The sequence below is a fragment of the Chlorocebus sabaeus genome, chromosome 4 (genome assembly GCF_047675955.1).
Source record: "Chlorocebus sabaeus isolate Y175 chromosome 4, mChlSab1.0.hap1, whole genome shotgun sequence".
Classification (NCBI taxonomy): Eukaryota; Metazoa; Chordata; class Mammalia; order Primates; family Cercopithecidae; genus Chlorocebus; species Chlorocebus sabaeus.
This window is the reverse complement of record NC_132907.1, coordinates 18543148-18566842: the sequence shown is the minus strand read 5'-3', so window position 1 is coordinate 18566842 and position 23695 is coordinate 18543148. Positions and strand designations below refer to the sequence as shown.

The 23695-nt window shown below is 37.1% G+C and overlaps 2 protein-coding genes across 4 annotated transcripts in view; one reads left to right on the top strand and one right to left on the bottom strand.

Moving 5' to 3' along the window:
• The window catches only part of SCAMP1 (secretory carrier membrane protein 1), a 125812-nt gene that overhangs the window by 20909 nt on the left and 81208 nt on the right, over window positions 1–23695 (top strand). For 2 of the 3 annotated variants that reach the window (XM_007976164.3, XM_007976184.3), the window contains exon 2: window positions 11197–11274. The exons of the other annotated variant lie outside the window; for it this stretch is intronic. In XM_007976164.3, coding sequence (XP_007974355.2) covers window positions 11197–11274 — 78 coding nt within the window. The remainder of the gene's footprint in view (window positions 1–11196; window positions 11275–23695) is intronic. 3 annotated transcript variants of the gene reach the window in all.
• LOC119618312 (uncharacterized protein C11orf98-like) lies at window positions 2318–3000 on the bottom strand. The gene has a single exon (XM_037982132.2). The coding sequence runs from the start codon at window positions 2943–2945 to the stop codon at window positions 2574–2576; it is 372 nt and encodes a 123-aa protein (XP_037838060.1). The 5' UTR covers window positions 2946–3000; the 3' UTR covers window positions 2318–2573.

Genomic DNA, 23695 nt, shown 5'->3' with positions numbered 1-23695 from the left:
ACAGGAGACTGAGCTTCATTAGTCACATGAGTTGATTGAGTCAATCTCCTTATTTCCAGCAGGTGAAAGCACTGTCTCCCAGGTTGAATCTTTCAGGTTATGTGTGGCAGTGATTAAGAAATATCCAGTTCAATGCATGGTATAGGAGAGCATTTGGAATACAGTGAAGGTTCAGAAAGTTCATTCCTCTGGAGAATTTGGTAGAGAAACCTAGTATTAAAGATACAAACTAATTGTGCTAGATGTAAACTTTTCTTCTCTTGTTTGGAAAAATTTGTTTTCATATCCATCTTGATAGTTTAGTGAAATATGAAGTAAACACTGTGAAGTAACACTGTGAAGTTAAGTGGCATTACTAAAGGACTGACAGAATAGCCTTGGCTTAACTAATGACGTAAAGATATAACTCTAATGTCTATGCATAGTCAGATCCACTGATATTTAAATTAAACTCTGAAGAATATCTTTACTTGCTGCTTAAAAGTTAATAAAATACAGAAGCCTAGTATGATCCTCCAAGTCAACAAAATAAGACTATCTGAGAATCTTTTCCTTATTAGAAATATGAATTCTCAGGCATAATCCCAGACCTATTGAATCGGAAATAAGGTACGTTCAGAGTGACGCTCAGCAATCTGGATTTAACAAGCCCTCCAGGTGACCCCAATGCGTGCTAAAGTTTGAGAACCACAGCCAAAGAAGAAACCAAATTATCAGTTGAAATAATTCCATTTTGATTATGTTGGAGAAGAATAACATTTTCCTGCCACAGTTTTGGAATTATTAATAAAGAATTAGGAATTGGAAAGTCTTAGTTTAATTTTTGTCTCAGACATGCACTAATTGACCTTAAGGAAGTTTCCTGACCTTGTTTAAGGCCACAGCTTCTTTCTCTGAAAAATGGAACGATACAGTCTACCAGGAAAGATTATAGCAAGGATTGGAAATAAATATAAGTGCTAAATACTTAATAGGCATTACAATATCATTTATCATTACTTAATTCTTTTTCAATTTTGTTGTCTTCTCCCAGTTTAGAGGGTATGGCTTCCTCAACACTATTTATAGTGGCTAAAGCTAATTTGAAACATTAATTATGTGATAATTCAGATATATCAGTTCTTTACCTTCCTAAATCTAGTGTTATTCTTGGTATATTGTGTACATACTCTAATGCTTTGTCATCTAATACTGCATTAGGAGAGTGAACTTAGTTCACTTGAGAAAATGATTTTATCAAATTGCCTGTTAACTTCTAGCCTGGATTAAATTTCTAGAAGCTAGAAGGAAACAAGTGCACTTTAGTCACTGTAGTTGAAAGTAGAAAATTGGAAGAATGATTTTATTCTGGGTCTCTTTGGAACTAAGTTATACCTTATTTATTTATTGGCTTTTCAAAGTAAGGTGAACTTTAGCACACTCAAGATAATTGGATGTGTTTATTTGTAAAGTGAGAGTTGGACTCATACTTCTGTGGCACTGAGAGAATGACATTGATAGCGTGAATGTTGGCTAAGCAGGATTCATCTTTCTGATCCTACATTGTGTCTCCCTCCTTTTTTCTTTTTGAATTAATTTTGTTTTGTAATTATGAAAACATTTTCATGTTTCCAAAGTAAAGGCTATAAAACAGTGTACAATTAAGTCTAGCTTCGAAGTCTATCCTCTGTCTTTATTGTTCCTTTCCTTCCCCTATAGAGAATCATTTTTATTCGTTTTTGGATTCTTCCTTTTAAAAAACATAAACACACATTCATTTTTATCTTCCCTTTTGCACCAAAGGTTAACATTTGTTTACACTCCTCTGCACCTTGCTTTTCTCACTCAGCCCATAGCACTTGTATATCTCCTTATACCATTTTACAACTGCATAATGATACTCAGCTGCATAGTACTTTATCATGTAGATTGTCATAGTTTGTTTAGTCATCTTCTATTTATAGATATTTAGGTTGCTTCCCGTCGATTAAGTAGTGTGGTGCTTCCATATGGTTATAAATAGAATTTTGCCGATATTTCTTTGGAGTAGATTCCTAGAAGTGAGACTGTGGGTCAAAGGATAAATACAGATGTTATTTTGCTAGGCATTGCCTATTTGCCCTACATAAAGGTTGTAACACTCTTTATTCCCATTAGCAATGCATGAGAATCCCTGCTTCCTTACAGCTTTGTCAGTAGAGTATGTCAGACTTTTAGATTTTTTTGCTAATTTGATAGGTGAGAAATGATTACATCAGTGTAGTTTTAATTAGTGTTTCTCTTATGAATGAGATTAAACATTTTTTTATTTACACTTTTGGAACTATTTTTATGCTCAATTTTTTTTTTTTTTTTTTTTTTTCAGAGTGCTAGGGCTTTATTACAAATGGAGTTGACTGCTAGAGAGGCCCTTCTCCAATCTTTCTTCTGTACCTTCTTCCCTCCCAAAGACATCCCTGTAGGGGAGGTCAGTAGGCCATTAGGTAGGAGGAAATCTGGAGAGTGAAAAGGGGCACTGCTTTTGTCAACGTCCTCTAAAACAACCCCTGAGTCTGAAGGCTGGCTCCAGTTGAGAATCTTCTAGTGGAAGAGGTTTAGCTCTCATCTTCAAGGTCCTTCATTTCTACATCCTGGGGAGCTTTTGTCTTCTTTTGCCTTTTGAGCTGTGGTTCACTAGTCCTGGCTGGCTTTGAAGGGGATTCCACTTCCATGGCTGCCTTCTCTTTCTGGGCAAGCCAGATCTGCTGGAGGAGTTTTCTGCGCTTCTTCCCTGACAGAGTAATGTTGGCACGTGCACTGGACGCCCGCTTTTTGAGGTGGTGCCGCGTGATCAGCCCTTGGTCTATCACAGCCCCGACCACCCGGTGCCTCAGACGCCGCTCCCGATTCAGCACCCGCCGGCGTTTGAACAGCTTCTTCTTCAGCTCCGTTCGGGGCCGGTTGATCTTTCCCCCGGGAGCTCCCATAGCTGCGATGCCAAGCCACTTCACGGTCCGTACTTCCGCTCCTATGCTCAATTTTTTTCAAGAAGTATTTATTGGTTACTACTGCTGCTATTATCTTGAAGAATTACTCTTTGGGTATTTCCCCACGGGGGTGGTAATAATACTCGTTGAAGAAACAGAGTATCACCAGGCATGTATGATTTAAGAGAAAAGAAAAAAGATCACTGATCACAGATCACCACAACAGATAAAATGAAAACATTTGAAGGCTGGGTGTGGTGGCTCTTGCTTGTAATCTCAGCACTTTGGGAGGTCGAGGCAGGTGGATCACTTGAGGCCAGGAGTTCGAGGCCTGCCTGGCCAACATGGTGAAACCCTGTCTCTACTAAAAATACAAAAATTAGGCAGGCGTGGTGGCACATGCTTGTAATCCCAGCTACTTGGGAGACTGAGGCAGGAGAATTGCTTGAACCCTGGAGGTGGAGGTTGTGGTGAGCTGAGATCATGCTACAGCACTTCACCAGCCCGGGCAACAGCGAGACTCCATCTCAGAAAAAAAAAAAAAAAAAAATCTTGTTTCAAAGAGTTCACAGTCCAATTGGGGGAGAAAAGATTTGCATGAAGATTATCATCGTTCAAAGAAATAGATGTTGATGGAGCTCTCATAAGTGCTGTGGGAGCGTTGAACCTGGAGTGGAGAGACTTGGGTAGAGGGAAGGTATCAGAAGATCATTGCTTAGCATATGAGGTAATATTTAGAATGAGCCTGTAAGGAAGAGGAAGAGATTGCTAGGCTGACCCTGCTGGGAAAACTATTCCAACTAGGGGAAGCAATGCAAAGGAAGAGTATGACTGATGTTTGAGGACTCACTGGTTACTGGTTTTGTAGATGATGGTGAAGGTAGGCATTGAGACTACAGCTGGACCATCGGGATTTGATGAAGGTGCTTGTTGACCCTAAATCCATTTCTAAATTAGATTAACTTTAGCAATGCCAAGTTGAAAATTTTGATTAAAATGTCATGTTTCTGTTTTCTCAATTTTCTCATTGACACATGCCTTGTCTCTTGATAATCTTCTCGGTCCTTACACTTTTGGGTGAACTTTGGAGGGGAACCCTGGGGAAGTAAGTGGAGTGATTTCCTTCCCTCCTTCCCATTTTACTGTTGAGCAAGCCTAAAGCCTTTATATTTTGTCTGTGTCATACTTTTAATTTATCCTTACTACTTCCTTTATGCCAAATTTGAGCCTCCTTATTCAGTAGCTTGTTTCATTTGGTTAAGGGAGAAAGATCTTTCTCATATGAATTTATAAGGCTGGAAAGATAGGCAGGCTACATGGTTAGAAGTCTTGTATCTCATTTTGAGGAATTTGTGTTTTGTTTTATAGTTTGTGTAGAGCCTCTAAAAATCTGAAATGGATAAAGGACAGAAGAAAGAGGTTGGAGGAAGGGAATGGCAAAATTAGCTTTGCATTTTTGAGAGGTAAAGAATGACTGTCTTGAGGAAGGTGAATTGGAGAAGGTACAGTATAGACTAGAGAGGAGAGGTCTCCAGACCAGCAGAAGCAGTATCACCTGAGAACCTGTTAGAAATACAGGTTTTCAGACCCCACCCCAGACCTACTGAATGAGAAATTCTGGGGGTTGGGTGCAACACTCTGTGTCTTATTTGATTTTGATGCACACTAAAGTTTGAGACTAGAAATTCGAAGTTAGCATACATGACAGTTTGGGAAATGCTTTTCATGTGAATTATATAGTTGACTTTTGTTGATGTTCATTATGCTGAGATGTTCATTATAAATGCTTTTTGCATGAATTACATAGTTGATTCTGTTGAGATGTTCATTTATATGTGTATATATATATATACTTTATACACGCATACATACACTACAATTTTGTGATTCAGGTTTTTTTTAAATTTCGGTAGGTTTTTGGGGAACAGGTGGTGTTTAGTTATGTGAATAGGTTTCTCACTGGTGATTTCTGAGATTTTGGTGCACCTGTCACCCGAGCAGTGTACATTGCACCCAGTGCAATTATCCTTCACCCCACTCCCACCATTTCCCATGGGTCCCCGAAGTTCATTGTATCATCCTTATGCCTTTGTGTCCTCATAACTTAGCTCCTACTTGTGAGAACATACAGTGTTTGGTTTTCCAGTCCTCAGCTACTTCAGTTAGTGTAATATCTCCAACTCTATCCAGTTTGCTGCAAATGCCACTATTTCATTCCTTTTCATGACTGAGTAGTATTCCATGGTATAAATATATATATGCCACATTTTCTTTATCCACTCATTGATTGATATGAATTTAGGCTGGTTCTGCAGTTGCAAATTGTGCTGCTATAAACATGCATGTGTAAATATCTTTTTCGTATAATGACTTCTTTTCCTTTGGATTGATACCCAGGAGTGGGATTGCTGGATCAAAGGGTAGATCTGCTTTTAGTTCTTTAAGGAATTTCCACACTGTTTTCCTTAGTGTTTGTACTAGTTTACATTTTCATTAACAGTGTAGAAGTGTTCCCTTTTTACCACATCCACACCAACATCTGTTATTTTTTGATTATGGCCATTTTTTCAGGACTAAGTTGGTCCTGAAAAAAACCACAATCACATTGTGATTTTGCTTTGCATTTCCCTGATAATTAGTGATTGTTGAGCATTTTTTAATGTTTGTGGGCCTTTTGTACATCTTCTTTTAAGAATTGTCTATTCATGTCCTTAGCCCACTTTTTGATGGGATTGTTTGTTTTTTTCTTGCTGATGTGTTTGAGTTCCTTGTAGACTCTGGGTATTAGTCCTTTGTCAAATGTATAGATTGTGAAGATTTTCTACTCTGTGGATTGTCTGTTTGTTGATTATTTCTTTTGCTATGCACAAGCTTTTTAGTTTAATTAAGTCCCATCTGTTATCCTTTTTCGTTGTTGTGTTTGCTTTTGGGTTCTTGGTCATAAAGCCTCTGCCTAAGCCAATGTCAAGAAAGATTTTTTCAATGTTATGTTCTAGAATTTTTATGATTTTAGGTCTTAGATTTAAGTCTTTGATCCATCTTGAGTTGATTTTTGTATAAGGTGAGAGATGAGGGCCCAGTTTCATTCTTCTACATGTGACTTGCCAATGATCCCAGCACCATTTGTTGAATAGGGTGTCTTTCTCCACCTTATGTTTTTGTTTGCCTTGTTGAAGATCAGCTGACAGTAAGTATTTGGGTTTATTTCTGGGTTCTCTGTTCCGTTCCATTGGTCTGTGTGCCTGTTTTTATACCGGTACCATGCTCTTTTGGTGACTATGGCCTTATGGTATAGTTTGAAGTCCAGTAATGTAATGCCTCCAGATTTGTCCTTTTTACTTAGTCTTGCTTTGGCTATGTGGGCTCTTTTTTGGTTCCATATGGATTTCAGGATTGTTTTTCTAGTTCTGTGAAGAATGATGATGGTATTTTGATGTTAATTGCATTGAATTTGTAGATTGCTTTTGGCAGTATGGTCATTTTCACAATATTGATTCTACCCATCCATGAGCATGGGATGTGTTTTCATTTCTTTGTGTCATCTGTGATTTCTTTCAGCAGTGTTCTGTACTTTTCCTTGTAGAGGTCTTTCACCTCCTTGGTTAGGTAATTCCTAAGTATTTTGTTTTTCGTTTTTTTTTTTTGCAGCTATTGTGAAAGGTGTGGAGTTCTTGATTTGATTTTCAGATTGGTTGCTGTTGGTATATAGCATGGCTGCTGATTTGTGTACATTAATGTTGTACACAAATGTTTCAGTTTCCTGAAACTTTGCTGAATTCATTTACCAGTGTTAGGAGCTTTTTGGATGAATTTTTAGGGTTTTTTAGGTATACAATCATGTCATCAGCAAACAGCAATAGTTCGACTTCCTCTTTACCAATTTGGATGCCTTTATTTCTTTTTCTTGTCTGATTCCTCTGGCTAGGACTTCCAGTACTGTGTAGAATAGAAGTGGTGAAAGTTGGCATCCTTGTCTTGTTACAGTTCGTAAGGGGAATACTTTCAATTTTTCCCCATTCAGTATAATGTTGGCTGTGGGTTTGTCATAGATGGCTTTTATTACCTTAAGATATGCCCCTTTTATGCCGATTTTGCTGAGGCTTTTTCATAAAGGGATACTGGATTTTGTCAAATGTTTTTTCTATGTCTATTGAGATGATCAGGTGATTCTTGTTTTTAATTCTGTTTATGTGGTGTATCACATTTATTGATTTGTGGATGTTAAGCCATGCCTGCATCCCTCTTATGAAATCACTTGATTATGGTGGATTATCTTTTTGATATACTGTTGGATTTGGTTAACTAGTATTTGGTTGAGGATTTTTGCATCTCTGTTCATCAGGGATGTTGGCCTGTAGTTTTTTTTTGTTATGTCCTTTCCTGGTTTTGGTATTAGGGTGATATTGGCTTCATAGAATGATTTGGGGGGATTCCCTCTTTCTCTTTTGTGATAGTGTCAATAGGATTGATACCAATTCTTCTCTGAATGTCTGATGGAATTCACCTGTGAATCCATCTGGCCATGGACTTTTTTTTGTTGGTAACTTTTTAATCACCGCTTCACTCTCACTGCTTGTTACTGGTCTGTTCAGAGTTTGTATTTCTTCCAGGTTTAATCTACAAGGGTTGTATATTTCCAGGAATTTATCCATCTCCTCTAGATTTTCTAGTTTATTTGTGTAATGGTGTTCGTAGTAGCCTTGAATAATCTTTGTATTTCTGTGATAATGGTTGTAATATCTCCTGCTTCATTTCTAATTATACTTATTTGGATCTTCTCTCTTTTTTTCTTGGTTAATCTTGCTAATGGTCTATTTCTCATTTCAAAAAACCAACTTTTTGTTTCTTTTATCTTTTGTGTGTGTTTGTTTCTATTTCATTTAGTTCTGCTCTGATCTTGGTTACTTCTTTTCTTCTTTTGGGTTTGGGTTTAGTTTGTTCTTGTTTCTCTATTTCCTTGAGGTGTGACCTTAGATTGTCTGTCTGTGCTCTTTCAGACTTTTTGATGTAAGCATTTAATACTATAAACTTCCCTTTTAGCACCACTTTTGCTGTTTCCCAGAAGTTTTGATAGGTTGTGTCACTGTTATTGTTCAGTTCAAATACTTTTTTAGTTCCCATCTTGATTTTAATGCTGACCCAATCATCATTCAGCAGCAGGTTATTTAATTTCCATGTATTTTTATGGTTTTAAGGGTTCCTTTTGGAGTTGATTTCCAATTTTATTCCACTGTGATCTGAAAGAATACTTGATATAATTTTGATTTCCTTATATTTGTTGAGACTTGTTTTGTGCCCTATGGTGTGGTCTGTCTTGGGGAATGTTCCATGTGCTGATGAAGACAATGTATATTCTGCAGTTGTTGGGTAGAATATTCTGTAAATGTTAAGTCCAGTTGTCCTAGGGTATAGTTTAAGTCCATTGTTTCTTTGTTGACTTTTTGTCTTGATGACCTGTCTAGTGCTGTCAGTAGAGTATTGAAGTCCCCCACTATTATTGTGTTGCTGTCTATCTCATTTCATAGGTCTAGTAGTAATTGTTTTATAAATTTGGGAGCTCCAGTGTTAGGTGCATATGTATTTAGGATTTTGATATTTTCCTGTTGCACTATTCCTTTTATCATTGTATAATGTCCCTCTTTGTCTTTTTTAAGTACTGTTGCTTTAAAGTTTGTTTTGTCTGATATAAAAACTACTCTTGCTTTTGGTGTCCATTTGCATGGAATATCTTTTTCTAGTCCTTTACCTTAAGTTTATGTGAGTACTTATGTGTCAGGTGAGTCTCTTGAAGACAGCAGATAGTTGGTAAATTCTTATCCATTCTGCCATTCTGTATCCTTTAAGTGGAGCATTTAAGCCATTTACAAACAATGTTATTGAGATGTGAGGTACTGTTCTATTCATTGTCCTATTTGTTGCCTGAATACCTTTTTCTTCTTTTTTTTTTTTCCGTTGTTTTATAGGGGCTGTGAGATTTATGCTTTAAGGAGATTTTATTTTGGTATATTTTGAGGATTTGTTTCAAGATTTAGAGCTCGTTTTCATATTCTCTCAGCATTTGTTTGTCTGAAAAAAGTCTGTATTGTTCATTTATAAAGCTTAGTTTTGCAGGATACAGAATTCTTGGCTGATAGTTGTTTTATTTAAGGAGATTAAACGTAGGACTTCTGCTCTTCTAGCTTGTAGGATTTCTGCTGAGAAACCTGCTGTTAATCTGATAGATTTTTCTTTATAGGTTACCTGATGCTTTTGTCTCACAGCTCTTTAGATTCTTTCCTTTGTCTTGACTTTAGACAACCTGATGACTGTGCCTAGGTGATGATCTTTTTATGATGAATTTCCCAGGTGTTCTTTGAGCTTCTTGTATTTAGATGTCTAGATCTCTAGCAAGGCCGGAGAAGTTTTCCTCAATTATTCTCTCAAATATGTTTTCCAAACTTTTAGATTTCTCTTCTTCCTCAAGAACAATTATTCTTAGGTTTGGTTGTTAAACATAATCCCAAACTTCTTGGAGGCTTTTTTCATTTTTTAAAATTCTTTTTTCTTTGTCTTTGTTGGATTGGGTTAATTCGAAAGCCTTGTCTTTGAGCTCTGAAGTTCTTTCTTCTACTAGTTCGATTTTATTGCTGAGACTTTCCAGTACATTTTTCATTTCTCTAAGTGTGTCCTTGGTTTCCAAAAGTTGAGATTGTTTTTTATTTATGTTATTTCACTGAAAATTTTTCCATTCGTATCTTGTATTCATTTTTTAAAAAAAATTATTTAAGTTGGACTTTACCTTTCTCTGGTGCTGCCTTGATCGGTTTAAAAGTTGACCTTCTGAATTTTTTTTCTGGCATGTTAGAGGTTTTGTGTTGGTTTGGATTCATTGCTAGTGAGTTAGTGTGATCTTTTCGGGGTGTTGAAGAACCTTGTTTTGTCATATTACTGGAATTGTTTTTTTTGGTTCCTTCTCATTTTGGTAGACTATATTGGAGGGAAGATCTGGAGCTCAAGGGCTGCTGTTCAGTATCTTTTGTCACATGGGGTGCTCCCTTGATGTGGTGCTCCCTCCTTTCCCATAGGGATGGGGCTTCCTGAGAGCTGAGCTACAGTAATTGTTATTTCTCTTCTGGATCTAGCCCAGTGGAGCTACTGGGCTCTGGGATGGTACTGGGGACTGTCTGCAAAGAGTCCTGTGATTTGATCCATCTTCAGGTCTCTCAGCTGTGGATACCAGCATCTGCTTCCATGGAGGTAGCAGCAGAGTGAAGTGGACTCTGAGGGTCCTTGGTTGTATTTTTAAGAATGCTGGTTTTATGTTGGTTGGCTTCCAGCCAGGAGGTGGCACTTTCAAGAGCACATTAGCTGCAGTAGGAGGAGGAGGATCAGGCAGTGGGCGGGACCATAGAGCTCCCAAGAGATTGTGTCCTTTGTCTTTGGAGTTCCTTGGCTGTCTTAGGAGCCTGCAGCAGCAATCCATCTTCTTCAAAGGGTCTGTGGATTCTCTTGGCTTTCCTGGTATGTTCCTGCATAGTTTTTGGAGCAAGAATGCGTGATGTAGGTCTCCATGTGATGCTCTGTCCATTGAGTGGGAGCTGTAAGTTAGTATTGCCTCCTATCTGCCATTTTTCTCTCTCACCGTGTGATTTGGTTATTTTTATGAAAGTCTAATATTAAAAGATTTGAAAAGTTGGAATGGTGTGATCATGTGTTATACTTGGAAAAGGGAAGACAGTCTACGATCATGTGGTGAAATAAACTACAGTAAAGTAGAGATATTGGAGTAGAATAAAACAAGAGGTATTTAATATTGAACACTCTAGATGTTGGCTGTATATGACATTGATGTGTAATGTAGTATGAAATCTTCAGTGGGAGAAATTGAAAATGTTATGAAAAAGGGGAACATGAATTCTTTGTCGAGGCCAAAGGAAATGATGGTGCGTCTGCCTGAGGTTTGTTAAGATGCTCTTGTGTAGTCAGTTCCACACAGCTATTAAGAGGTGGTTTACTTTTATCTTGATGTAATAGCTTGCAGCTGATTTGAATCTCGCTCAGTTTTTGTTTTCCTTTGAGAATGTGAAGGTTGTATGGGTTTAAATTTCACCATTGTTGAAATGAGACAGTAAATCTGAGAATCTTCTTTTATTTTCCTCTGATAGCTTTGCTGGGTGACCACAAGTATAGAAAAGCAAATGGTATGTAAATATCAAAAATTTTTTTTAAAGGATAAGTCATCTTTGTTTTTCTCCTTTGAATTTTATTCTAGGATCCATCAGTTACACAAGTGACAAGAAATATTCCACCAGGACTTGACGAATATAATCCATTCTCGGATTCTAGAACAGTAAGATTATTCTTGCTTTTAAATGTTTAAAATGAAATTCAATAGGAATTATATTTCAACTATGGTTTCTTTTTGGTGGGTTGGTTAAACTTAAATAAAACAAATTGTTAATATTTTATTTAGTATTCAGCAAACTTGGCTTTTTTTTTTTTTAACATGTAGAAATATTAGTAGTAATTGAAGATTACCATGATGATCCTAGTGAAATACTTCAAATTTTCTTTTATGTTTTACAAATTAAATCACAATAATCTTTCTAAAATGTAAACTTTTCTACACTACTTGAAATACTAGGAATTAGAGAAATATTTCTTGGTGTACATGTTGTCTGTCTGATAATGTGGAGTGATTTTTTTTTTAATGTGGAAACTATGTAGAACTGTAACATGAATGTTTGTATGATTGTCATTTGAATTAGATTATTCTGAATAGTACTAGCCTTCTGTTCTGGCAGAGTAGACTCTCTGGAACTTTACCCAGGCTAGGAAAGCATATTTTTGCCTTCAAAATTTACTTATTTTTTTCTTTTTCTTTTAAAAATATATTTATTGTAGAGGCAGGGTCTTCTATGTTCCCCAGGCTGGTCTTGAACTCCTGGTCTCAAGCCATCCTCCCACCTCAGCCTCCCAAAGTGCTGCAACTACAGACATGAGCCATGGCACCTGGCCTCAAAATTTAGTCTTGATTTATAAAATGTACAAGTATTAAAAAATCCTCATAAAACAATGGTTTGCTACTCTAGATGTATATTAGAAGCGTCTGGGGAACTTTATTACACTACTCCTTATGGCCCTAATCTCTTATAGTTAGGACATTTTTTTTAAGTTCTTTTGATGATTTTATTGTGACCTGGATTTGGAAACTGTTGAGGTATATTCTGTTGAAAATTATCCCCAGAATTTCTGTGGCAAATAATTTCATGTCCTGTATTTGGGTGTCCCTCCAATACTTTGTTACCTTGCCCTGTGCATCTTTTCTATTTGGCTGTTCCTGAGTTGTGTCCTTTAATAAGCTGCTAACAGTAAGTAAACTGTTTCTTTGGGTTCTGAGAGCCCTTGTAGAAAATTATCAAACCCGAGGAGAGGGTCATGGAAACCCCCAGTTTATAGCAAGTTAGTCAGTATGGGCGGCAATGTGTGACTTGTGACTGGTGTCTGAAATGAGCTCTTAACCTGTGGGATCTGTGATAATCCAGGTAGGTAGTATCAGAATTGAACTGAATTGTAGGACATCTAGATGGTGTCCAAAGAGTTGGAGAATTGGTTGGTGTGGGGGGGGAAAACCCCCACATATTCGATGTCAATAGTATTATTGGTAAAAAACAGTCTAAAAGTAAAAGCATTAAAATAAGAATGAACTTTTAAATTTCTCTTTATTTCAAAGCCCTCGTTTAACAGCCTTTGCTTATATGTAGCAAATTAATCCCAGGTTGGGATCACTGAAGTGCTTTTTGAGCATGTAAATTACAGGTTAAAACCTGTGAAATGGCCAATAAGCTGACCAGTTTTGATATATAAAAATGGTGGTGCCATATGATTCAACCTTTTAATGAATTAGTGCTGTGAATATGTGAGAGTGCAATTTGGTAGTAGTTGTTGAAGGGAAAAAAAGAAGAGCTCGCAAATTATATTCCTCTGTATGTAGTTCTTTTAACTTGATTTCTAGGAGGTGGAGATGGGAACAAGACCATTTTTAAAGTTTGTCGATAAAGAATGAAAAGAGATTTTTATATAAATATTTGGAAAACTTTACTAGCAAGAAATATGTTTAGCATTTTTATATAGTTAGCAGCTTTAGATTACTTTTATCTGTTGTAGTATTCTTCTTCAAGCTGTCTACTTTATACCATGTGCTTTGCCTGTATTATCTTATTAAATTCTCATAACATTCAAAATTGATATTTTAAATTTCCATTTTACTAATAAAGAATCTGAGACACAGGTCAGCTAGCAAGTAAAGTGGCAGAACTGGCTTGTTAACTCATGTGTTATCTGTAAAGTTTTTGCCTTTTTCATTTTGCTAGTGCTGTCTTTGGAGATAGTTACTTAAGAAGTAGAAAAAATAGTCCTGGTCTTTGAAAGATTTCTCACCTAATTGGTGTAATTTAAAATTACACAGACACAAAGAAGATATATCCAGAACAAATCAAACAAAATATAAATCATGATTCTGAATGTTGAGACTTTATGGTTACAGAAAGATTTTCTGAAAGTGAATAATCTTGAGTAGGGAGCTAGGCAATAGTGAGAAGCCAATTTACAATGAAATGCTTCCCTTAGATTTGATGAACAGTGATATGGTGTCAGAACCAGGAAAATTGTTATGAGAATTGGGTGCATTTTCCTCTGCACTGTTAACATGATGGAAAACACAGTTTAAATATTAAATATTCCTTTATTATGTGATGTGATTTCAGAAATTTGTCCATTTTTGTGGCTGTGATTATTTTCCAAAGACATTAGGTGTACTTAGATAATTGATTTAAGTGTTACATTAGCATTAGACCTTGCTCCTGTTTTAGTTGGTAGTATTCATATTTTTATCATAGGACAGTGTTTGTGAAACTGAAGCTTTTTTATTGTTGTATCAGGGTATGGTGAGCTACTTGAGGTCAAGAAGGAAGATCTTCTAGCAGAATGCCTGAGTGTATAATCTTGCTAAGATTTAGAAAGTTCCTGCCCTCTTCTTCTTTTTTATTAAAATTGTTTTCTTTTGTACTTACTTTCTGAGTACAAAGAGGACCTGCATTTTAACCTAGGCCCTACCACTATGCAGTTGGTAACTTTAGGCAAACCATATAACCTCTTTGGAAATCTTTTATATATGTATATAAATTACAGTGAAGACAGGGAGGAAAATGTTGAGGTAAATAATTTTGTTTTTTTATAGACCCAGGTTCTTGCTTTGTTGCCCAGGCTGGTCTCAAACTCCTGGACTCAAACGATCCTTCTGCCTTGTCTTCCCAAAGTGTTGGGATTACAGGCATGAACCACCATGCCTAGCTGAGTTAAATAATTTAGTATTAGTGTCTCTTGAAAATTAAGACTAAAGCATCTAGCTACAGGGACTGACTGGATATAATTGTACATGGTAGTTTACTCATCTTTAATGCTGTGAAAGCATTCTGTATAGTTAACACCTGTCTTTATTTTCTCTCGCTGTGCACTTCTTTTTTCTCTTTTTCTTTCCCTTCTGCTTCTCACTGTTTTGTCATTCTTGGAGCTCATTATCTGTCCCTTCTGGAACCTCTTTGTTTCCAGTCTCATTTAATGATACTGTTGAGTTATATGCTAGTATCATTGGCTAGAAACACCCGAGTTGTCTTTGGCACTAACAGCTTCTTTTCCTAAATCTAATCAGTTGCTGCATCCTGTCACTTATCCCTGCTGGAGATATGACCTGTCTGTTCTTTTCATTCTTTCTTACCTGGCCTAATTCGGGCACTCATGTGAAATGATAGAATGACCTATCTAGTTATCTACTTCCAGCCTCTTCAAATCCCTTTTTATACTGTGACTGGACTTATTTTCCCTAAAGCAGAGGTCAGAGTAGGTCATCTGCCTTCCTTAGAAATGAGTATGCATTGCCTACTCAGTAGTTTGGCATGTGAGACCATCTGTGGTTTGACTTCAGACTTTTTGTTTTTATTTTAATTTTGTTTTCATGGACTATTTTTTTAGGCTTTCAGAACAATTGAGAAGAAAGTACAGAGTACCAGTTTGTTTTCTCCAGACTATCTTTTTACTCTTATCTTCTAATGTGCCATTTGCTCCAGCCAAAGTCTAATTAACTCATGAGCCCCTGACCCTATTGAGACCATCTCCCCATTGTATAGAGTCAAAAGAGACTGTGGGTGATCATAAGGCTTGACTTCTGTAGGTTTTCAGTGGATCCAGATGAATACTTCATACTGGATATTCATTTTCTGTTGCTGCAGGATTTTTGCAGCAGTGGAGAGCAGAGAGTTGTTTTTAGGGGAGAGGATGAGAGAAATGGGGGCTGGAAAGGGAAAGGTTAAGATAAAGTTTTGTTACAAAGTTACAGTAATGAAGACAGTATGGTACTGGCATAAACATGCAAATCAGTGGAACTGACAGCTCAGAAATAAACACATTTCTGATCAACTGATTTTTGACAAGATTGTCAAGATAATCCAATGGGAAAGAATAATCTTTTCAGTAAATGGTGCTGGAATAACTGGATGTCCACATACAGTAGAATGAAGTTGGACTCCTACCTCATCCCATACATAAAAATTAACTCGATCATAGACCTAAAGGTAAGCGCTAAAACTATACATAGGAGTAATTCTTTATTACCTTTAGTTAGGCCATGGTTTCTTAGATGTGACATTGAAAATACAAACAACAAAAGAGAAAACAGGCAATTTGGACATCAAAATTTAAAACTTTTTGTCCAAGAACACTATCAAGAAAGTGAAAAGACATCTCACAGAATGGGAAAATGTTTGCAGATCACATATTTGATAAGGGACTTGTATCCAGAATATATATTAAATTCTTACAGTTCAATATTAAAAAGACAACCAGGCTAGGTGTGGTGGCTCATGTTTGTAATCCCAGCACCTTGGGAAGCCAAGGTGGGTGGATCATTTGAGGTCAGGAGTTTGAGACCGGCCTGACCAACATGGCAAAACCCCATGTCTACCAAAAATACACAAATTAACCAGGTGTGGTGAGTCCACATGCCTGGAATACATGCCTGAGTCCCAGCTACTCAGGAGGGTGAATCACTTGAACCTGGGAGAGGGAGGTGGCAGTGTTCCAAGATGGTGCCACTGCATTCCATCCTGGTAGACAGAGGAAGACTTAAAGACTTTGTCCCGCCCCACCCCCCACCCCCCCACAAAAAAAAAGACAACCCAGTTTATAATGGGCATAGACAATTTGAATAGATGTTTCTCCTAAGAAGATAAATGGCCGATAAGCATGTGAAAAAATGTTCAGCATTGTTAGCTGTCAAGATGCAAATGAAAACCACAAGGAGGATACCACTTCACATCTACTGAGATGTCTGTAATCAAAGAGGCAATAGCGAGTATTGGCACAGATGTGGAGAATTGGAACCTTCACATACCGATGATGGGAATGTAAAATGGTGCAGCTGCTTTGGAAAACAGTTTGCTAGCTGTAGGCATTTGTTAAACATAGAGTTACCATATGACCAAACATAGAGTTACCATATGACCCTGTAATTCCACTCTTAGGTATATGCCCAAGAGAAGTGAAAACATACATCCACATAAAAACCAGCACACAAATTCAGCCCAAAATGGGAAATAACCTATGTTCCTATCAACTGATGAATGGATAAGTAAAACCTAGCATAAAAATAAATGAAGTAGTTACTACAACATAATTGAACTTTGAAAACATTATGCCTTCACCATTATCAACATCCTCCACCAGAGTAGACATTTGTTACAATTGGTGAATCTATATTGACACATCATAATCACCCATAGTCTGTAGATTATGTTAGGGTGTACTTCTTTTTTTTTTTTTTTTTGAGACAGGGTCTCACTCTGTTGCCCAGGCTTCAGTGAAGTGGCATGATTGTAGCTTACTGTAACCTCAAACTCCTGGGCTCAAGTAGTCGTCCCACCTTGGCCTCCCAAAATCCTAGGATTACAGGCGTAAGCCACTGTTCCTGGCCCAGGTTCGCTTTTTTTTTTTTTTTTTTTTTTGAGACAGAGTCTTGCTCTGTTGCCCAGGCTGGAGTACGATCTTGGCTCACTGCAACCTCCACCTCCTGGGTTCAAGTGATTCTCCTGCCTCAGCCTCCTGAGTAGCTGGGATTACAGGTTTGCGCCACCCACACCCATCTACTTTTTTGTATTTTTAGTAGAGATGGGGTTTCACCATGTTGGCCAGGCTAGTCTCAAACTCCTAGCTTCAAGTGATCCGCCCGCCTCAGCCTCCCAAAGTGTTGAGATTACAGGCGTGAGCCACTACACCTGGCCCCAGGGCTCATTCTTGATGTTGTACATTCTGTGGGTTTGGACAAATGTATAATGACATATATCCATCATTATAACGTCACACAGAGTACTTTCATTGCCTTAAAAATCCTCTGTGCTATACTTACTCATCTTCCTGCCCCTTCACAGACCCTGTCAACTACTGATCTTTGTACTATCTCCATAGTTTTGTCTTTTCCACAGTGTCATATAGTTGGAATCATACATAATGTAGCCTTTCAGACTGGCTTCTTTCACTTAGTAGTATGCATAATAAGGTTCCTCCATGTCTTTTCATGGCTTCTTAGCTCATTTCCTTTTAGTGCTGAATAACATACTATGGTCTGGATGTACCACAGCTTATTTAGCCATCCACAAACTCAAGGACATCTTGATTACTACCAAATTTTGGCAGTAATGAATAAAGCTGCTATAAATAACTGTATGTGGGTTTTTTGTATGGATGTAAGTTTTCAGTTCCTTTGGATAAATACCAAGGAATAGAATTACTGGACCATATGGTAACAGTATGTTTAGTTTTGTAAGAAACTGCCAAACGATCTTTCAAAGTCTGTACCATTTTGCACTCCATCCAGCAATGAATGAGAGTTTCTGTTGCTCTACATCCTCTCCCAACATTTGGTGTTATCAATGTTTTGGATTTTGGCCATTTTAATTGGTATGTCATTGTTTTAGTTTGCATTTCCCTGATGATATATGATGTGGAGCACCTTTTTATATGCTCACTTGTCATCTTTATATCTTCTTTTGATGAAGTGTCTGTTAAGGTCTTCTGTCCATTTCTTAATTGGTTTGTTATTGTTGAATTTTAAGGGTTCTTGTATCTTTTGGATAATAGTTCTTTATCAGATGAAAATATTTTCTCCCAGTCTGTGGTTTGTGTTCTCATTCTCTTGACATTGTCTTTTGCAGAGCATTAATATTAAGGAAGTCCAGCTTTTCAATTATTTCTTTCAGGGATCATGCCATTGTTGCTCTCTCTAAAAAGTCATCACCATACCCAAGATCAATTAAGTTTTCTCCTGTGTTATCTTCAAGGAGTTTTATTGTTTTGCATTTTATATTTAGGCCTATGATCCATTTTAAAATATTTATTTATTTATTTTAGTGACAGAGTTTAGCCATGTTGCTCAGGCTGGTCTTGAACTCTTAAGCTCAAGGAATTCTTCTTCCTTGGCCTCCCTAGTAGCTAGGACTATAGGCATATGCTTGGCCTCTGTGATCCATTCTGAATTAATTTTGCTCTAGCACCATTTGTTGAAAAGACCGTTCCATTGTACTGCCTTTGCTCCATTGTCCGAGATCAGTTGACTGTAGTTATGTGGGTCTATTTTTGGGCTCTCCATTCTGTCCTGTTGGTCTGATTTTCTAATCTTTTGTCAATACCATACTGTCTGGATGACTGTTTCTTTATAGTAAGTGAACTCTAGTAGTGTCAGTCTTCCAACTTTATTCTTCTTTTTCAATATTATGTTGACTGTTTTGGGTTTTTTTTTCCTTTCCATATAAACTTCAACATTAGTTTGTCAATATCCACAAAATAACTTGCTGGAATTTTGATTGAGATTGCATTGAATCTGTAGATCAAGTTGGGAAAACCCGACATCTTAATAGTATTGAGTCTTCCTATCCATGATCATGGAATATCTCTTATTCTTTGATTTCTTTCATCAGTTTTATAGTTTTTCACATATAGAATGTGTACATATTTCATTAGATTTATGTCTGTTTTACTTTGGTGGATGTTGATATAAATGGTGTGGGTTTAATTTGAAATTCTACTTGTTCATTGCTGTTACGTATGAAAGTGATTGACTATTATATATTAACTTTGTATTGAGCAACCTTAGTATAATTCATTTATTAGTTCTAGGAGGCTTTTGTCAGTAGCATTGAATTTTCCGTATAGATGATCTTGTTATCTGTGAACAAAGACAGTCTTATTTCTTTCTTCTTAATATTCTTCATACCTTTTTTTGGGTCTTATTATATTAGTTATGACTTCTAGTACAGTGTTGAAAAGGAGTGGTGAGAGGGGATATCGTTGCCTTGCTCCTGATCTTAGCTGGAAAGCTTCTAGTTTCTTACCATTAAGTTGATGTTAGCATTGGGCTTTTTGTAGGTGTTCTTTATCAAATTGAGGAAGTTCCCCTCTATTCCTAGTTTGCTGAATGGTTCTATTATGAATGGGTGTTGGATTTTGTGAAATGCTTTTTCTGTATCTACTGATATGGTCATATGATTTTTCTTTTTTAGCCTGTTGACATAATGAATTACATTAATTGAATTTTGAATGTTGAACCAGCCTAGGATACCTGGAAAAAATCCCACTTGGTTTTATATATGATTTGTTTCATATATGGTTGGATTCAATCTGCTAATATTTTGTTGAAGATTTTTGCATCCATGTTCATCAGAGAATATTGATCTATAGTTTTTTTGTAGTGTCTTTGTCTGGTTTGATATGAGGGTATTTCTAGCCTCATAGGATGAATTAGGAAGTCTTCCTTTTGCTTCTTTCCTCCGATTGAGACTGTATGGAGTTAATAAAATTTCTACCTTAAATGATTGGTAGCATTCACCAGTGGATCCATCTGGGCCTGTTATTTTCTGTTTTGGAAGGTTATTGCTTATTGAGTCAATATCTTTAATAAATATAGGCCTATTTAGATAGCCTGTTTTTTCTTCTGTAAGTTTTCACAGATTGCATTTTCCAAGGCACTGGTGCATTTCTTGTAGGTTATCAGATTTGTGGGCATAGAGTTATTCATAGGATGTCTTGGTTATCCTTTTAATGTCTATGGGACCTCAGTGGATGTCTCTTCCTTCATTTCTGATATTAGTAATTTGTCTTCCCTTTTGTTCCTCCTTAGGGAGCCTGACTAGAGGCTTATTGAATTTATTGGTCTTTTGCAAAAGCCAAGTTTTCATTTTGTTGATTTTTTTCTATTGATTTTGTGTTTTTAATTTCATTGATTTCTACTCATTTCTTTTCTTCTGCTTATTTTGGATTTGATTTGCTCTTCTTTTTCTGGTTTCCTAAGATGGAAAATTGGAGTATGGATTTTAGATCTTTCTTATCTAATATATGCACTCAATGCTATACGTTGTCCTCTAAACCCTGCTTTTCACTGCATCCCACAAATTTCGATAAGATATACATTTTTTCCCACTTAGCTCAAAATACTTTAAAATTTCCCTTGACATTTCTTCTTTGTGTTATTTAGAAGTGTCTTTTTAAATTTCCATATATTTTGGGATGTTTCAGTTTTCTTCGTGTTACTGATTTCTCATTTAATTCCCTTGTTGTTTGAGAGTAAATACTATATTTCTATTTTTTAAAAATTGTTAAGACGTGTTTTATGTTATAGAATGTCTTCTGTCTTGGTGAATGTTCCAGGTGAACTTGAGAAGAATGCGTTTCTGCTGTTGGATAAAGTGGTTGATAGGTGTTAATTATATCCAGTCAATGGATGGTATTGTTGAATTCAGCTATGTTCTTAATGATTTTTTGCCTGTTAGATTGGTCCATTTCTGATTTGAGGGGTGTTGGAGTCTACAACTATAATAGTAGTTTCATCTTTCTCCTTGCAGTTCCATTAGTTTTTGCCTCTTGTAGTTTGATGCTCTGTCATTAGGTGCATATATATTAAGGAATGCTATGTCTTGGAGAATTGACCCATGTATCATTATGTAATGCCCTTCTTTATCTCTAATGACTTTTTTTGCTTTGAGTCTGCTTTTTCTGAAATTTTTTATTAGTGTTAGCATGGTATATTTTTCTGTTTACTTCTAATCTATATGTTTATATTTAAAATGGGTTTCTTATAGGCAATATATAGTTGGGTCTTGTTTTTTGATCATCTCATAATCTGTCTTTTAATTAGTGCCTTGAGACCATTGACGTTCAAAGTGATTATTGGTTTAGTTGGATTAATATCTACCACACTGACTGCTATTTTCTGTTTGTTGCCCTTGTTCTCTTTGTCTTCTACTCTTGGTGGTTTGTTTTGTTTTGAGACAGTGTTTCACTCTGTCACCCAGGCTGGAGTGCAGTGGCTCAGTCTCCAGATCTCAACTTACTGCAACTTCCGCCTTCCAGGTTCAAGCAATTCTCCTGTTTCAGCCTTCTGAGTAGCTGGGATTACAGGCACCTGCCATCACACCTGGCTAATTTTTGTATTTTTTCGTAGAGGCAGGGTTTCACCATGTTAGCCATGCTGGTCTCAAAGTCCTGGCCTCAAGTGATCTGCCTGCCTTGGCCTCCCAAATGCTGGGATTACAGGCATGAGCCATTGTGCCTAGCCCTCTTGGTGAGTTTAGTAGAACATTTTATATGATTATAATTTATCTCCTTTCTTATTATATCAGTTATTGGTTGCCCTAGAGTTTGCAATATACATTTATAACAAATCCAAACCTACATACAAATAACTATACTGTTTCACAGGTAGTGTGAGTGCCTTATAATAACAATCTGATTCCTCCCTCTCATCTTTGTATCATTGCTGTCATTTATTTTGCTGATATATAAGCATATACAAACACATATATGTATATATATGCACACACAAGATATTTGCAGAAGAACCCATAATTGAATACATTGTTGCTATTATTATTTTGAACCAACTGTTTTCTGTTAGACCATTTGAGAATAAGAAAAACAAGATGTGGTGTCTCATGCATGTAATCAGCTTTGGGAGGCCAAGGTAGGAGGATTACTTGAGGCCAGGGATTCAAAACCAGCCTAGGCAATGTAGTGATATCCCATTGAGATCCTGTCTCTACAAAATAAAACAAAAAACAAAAAAAAACCCACAAAAATTAGCCAGGCATTGGCCTGGCGTGGTGGCTTACGCCTTTAATCCCAGCATTTCGGGAGGCTGAGGCAGGCGAATCACTTGAAGTCAGGAGTTTGAGACCAGCCTGGCAAACATAGTGAAACCCTGTCTCTACCAAAAATACAAAATTAACTGGATGTGGTGTTGTGTGCCTGTAGTCCCAGCTACTTGGGAGACTGAGGCAGGAGAATTGTTTGAATCTAGGAGGTGGAGGCTGCAATGAGCCAAGATCATGCCTAGGTGACAGTGAGACTCTGTCTCAAAAAAAAAAAAAAAAAATATTAGCCAGGCATAATGGTACGCCTGTTGTATTAGCTACTCATTCAGGAGGCAGAGACAGAAGGATTGCTTGAGCTCAGGAGTTTGAGGCTACAATTTGCTATGATCATGCTACTGTGCTCCAACCTGAGTGACAGAGACCCTGTCTCCAAAAAAAAAAAAAAAGGTTTTAAAGTTCATCTATTTCTTGCATGCTCATGCTTTCTTTATGTGGATCCAAGTTTCTGACCTATATTATTCTTATCCTCTCAGAACTTAATCAGAACTTAAAAAGTATATATTTAAAAATATTTAATATTTCACTGCAGCCTTGACCTCCCAGGATGATGGGACTACAGGCGTGTGCTACCAATGCTAATTTTTTTATTTTTCTCGAGACAAGGTCTCACTGTATTGCCCAGGCTGGTCTCAAATGCCTGGGCTCAAACAATCCTCTTCCCTCAGCCTCCCAAAGTGCCGGGATTACAGGTGTGAGCCACTGTGCCCAGCCTTACAGTTTTTTTTTTTTTTTTTTTTTTTTGCTAGTCTGACATGATGTAGTGGGTAAAAGAAATTGCCATAATTAGGTCTTTAGTTGTGTGGTGGTAAGGTGTTGAGAAGCGCTCTATAGTCCTATGATTATGTCTCAGTCTTTTATTGATACTATGGACTTCACAAATGTTTCAAAGTTGTTTTCTTCCTTCTTAGGTGGGACAGAATGGCTAGAGTGGGCTGCAGTTGGGTATTTCCCCTCCCCCAGGTGAGTTAGGCTCTGATAAGCCCTAACAGGTTAGGTACTGGTTAAACAGTTTCTCCTGAAGGGAGGCCTTGTTAAGAACAGAGTGCTCTGGTGTTTTTCAAAAACGGTTCATTTCCCCACTCCTCTTGCTAGAAGAAGGAGGGGATTTTTTCCCCGTGTACTATGGTTGAGTTCCTGGAGATAAAACGAAAGTGCGAGGGGACTCACCACCTGTAGATTTTAACTTTCGGTGTTGTCTATGCTGAGCTTCCAGCAATTTCTTAATTACAATTAAGATTTTTCTGCCCCGGTAATGGTTCTTGCAGTGGTTTCTGCTAGAGAGCTTTTGCTCTGGCAAGTTGTTACTCCTTGAATTGACCTATTTCTCCAGTCATGGAGCAGCAGCTTGCCCTGTGTCCTCAACATCTCTTAACAATCTAGAATGAATTACTGATTTTTCAGTTTGTTCATCTTTTCACTTGTTAGGATGGAGTGGTAAATTCTAAACTCCTTATACCTGAAACTGGAAAGTGAAAGTCCCCTTTACTTGCTTTAATTTTTTTCAGAGTAAAAACCATG

What these genes read in the sequence shown, in the direction of transcription:
- LOC119618312 (XM_037982132.2), bottom strand. Translation starts at nt 2,945, where the DNA reads ATGGGAGCTCCCGGGGGAAAGATCAACCGGCCCCGAACGGAGCTGAAG.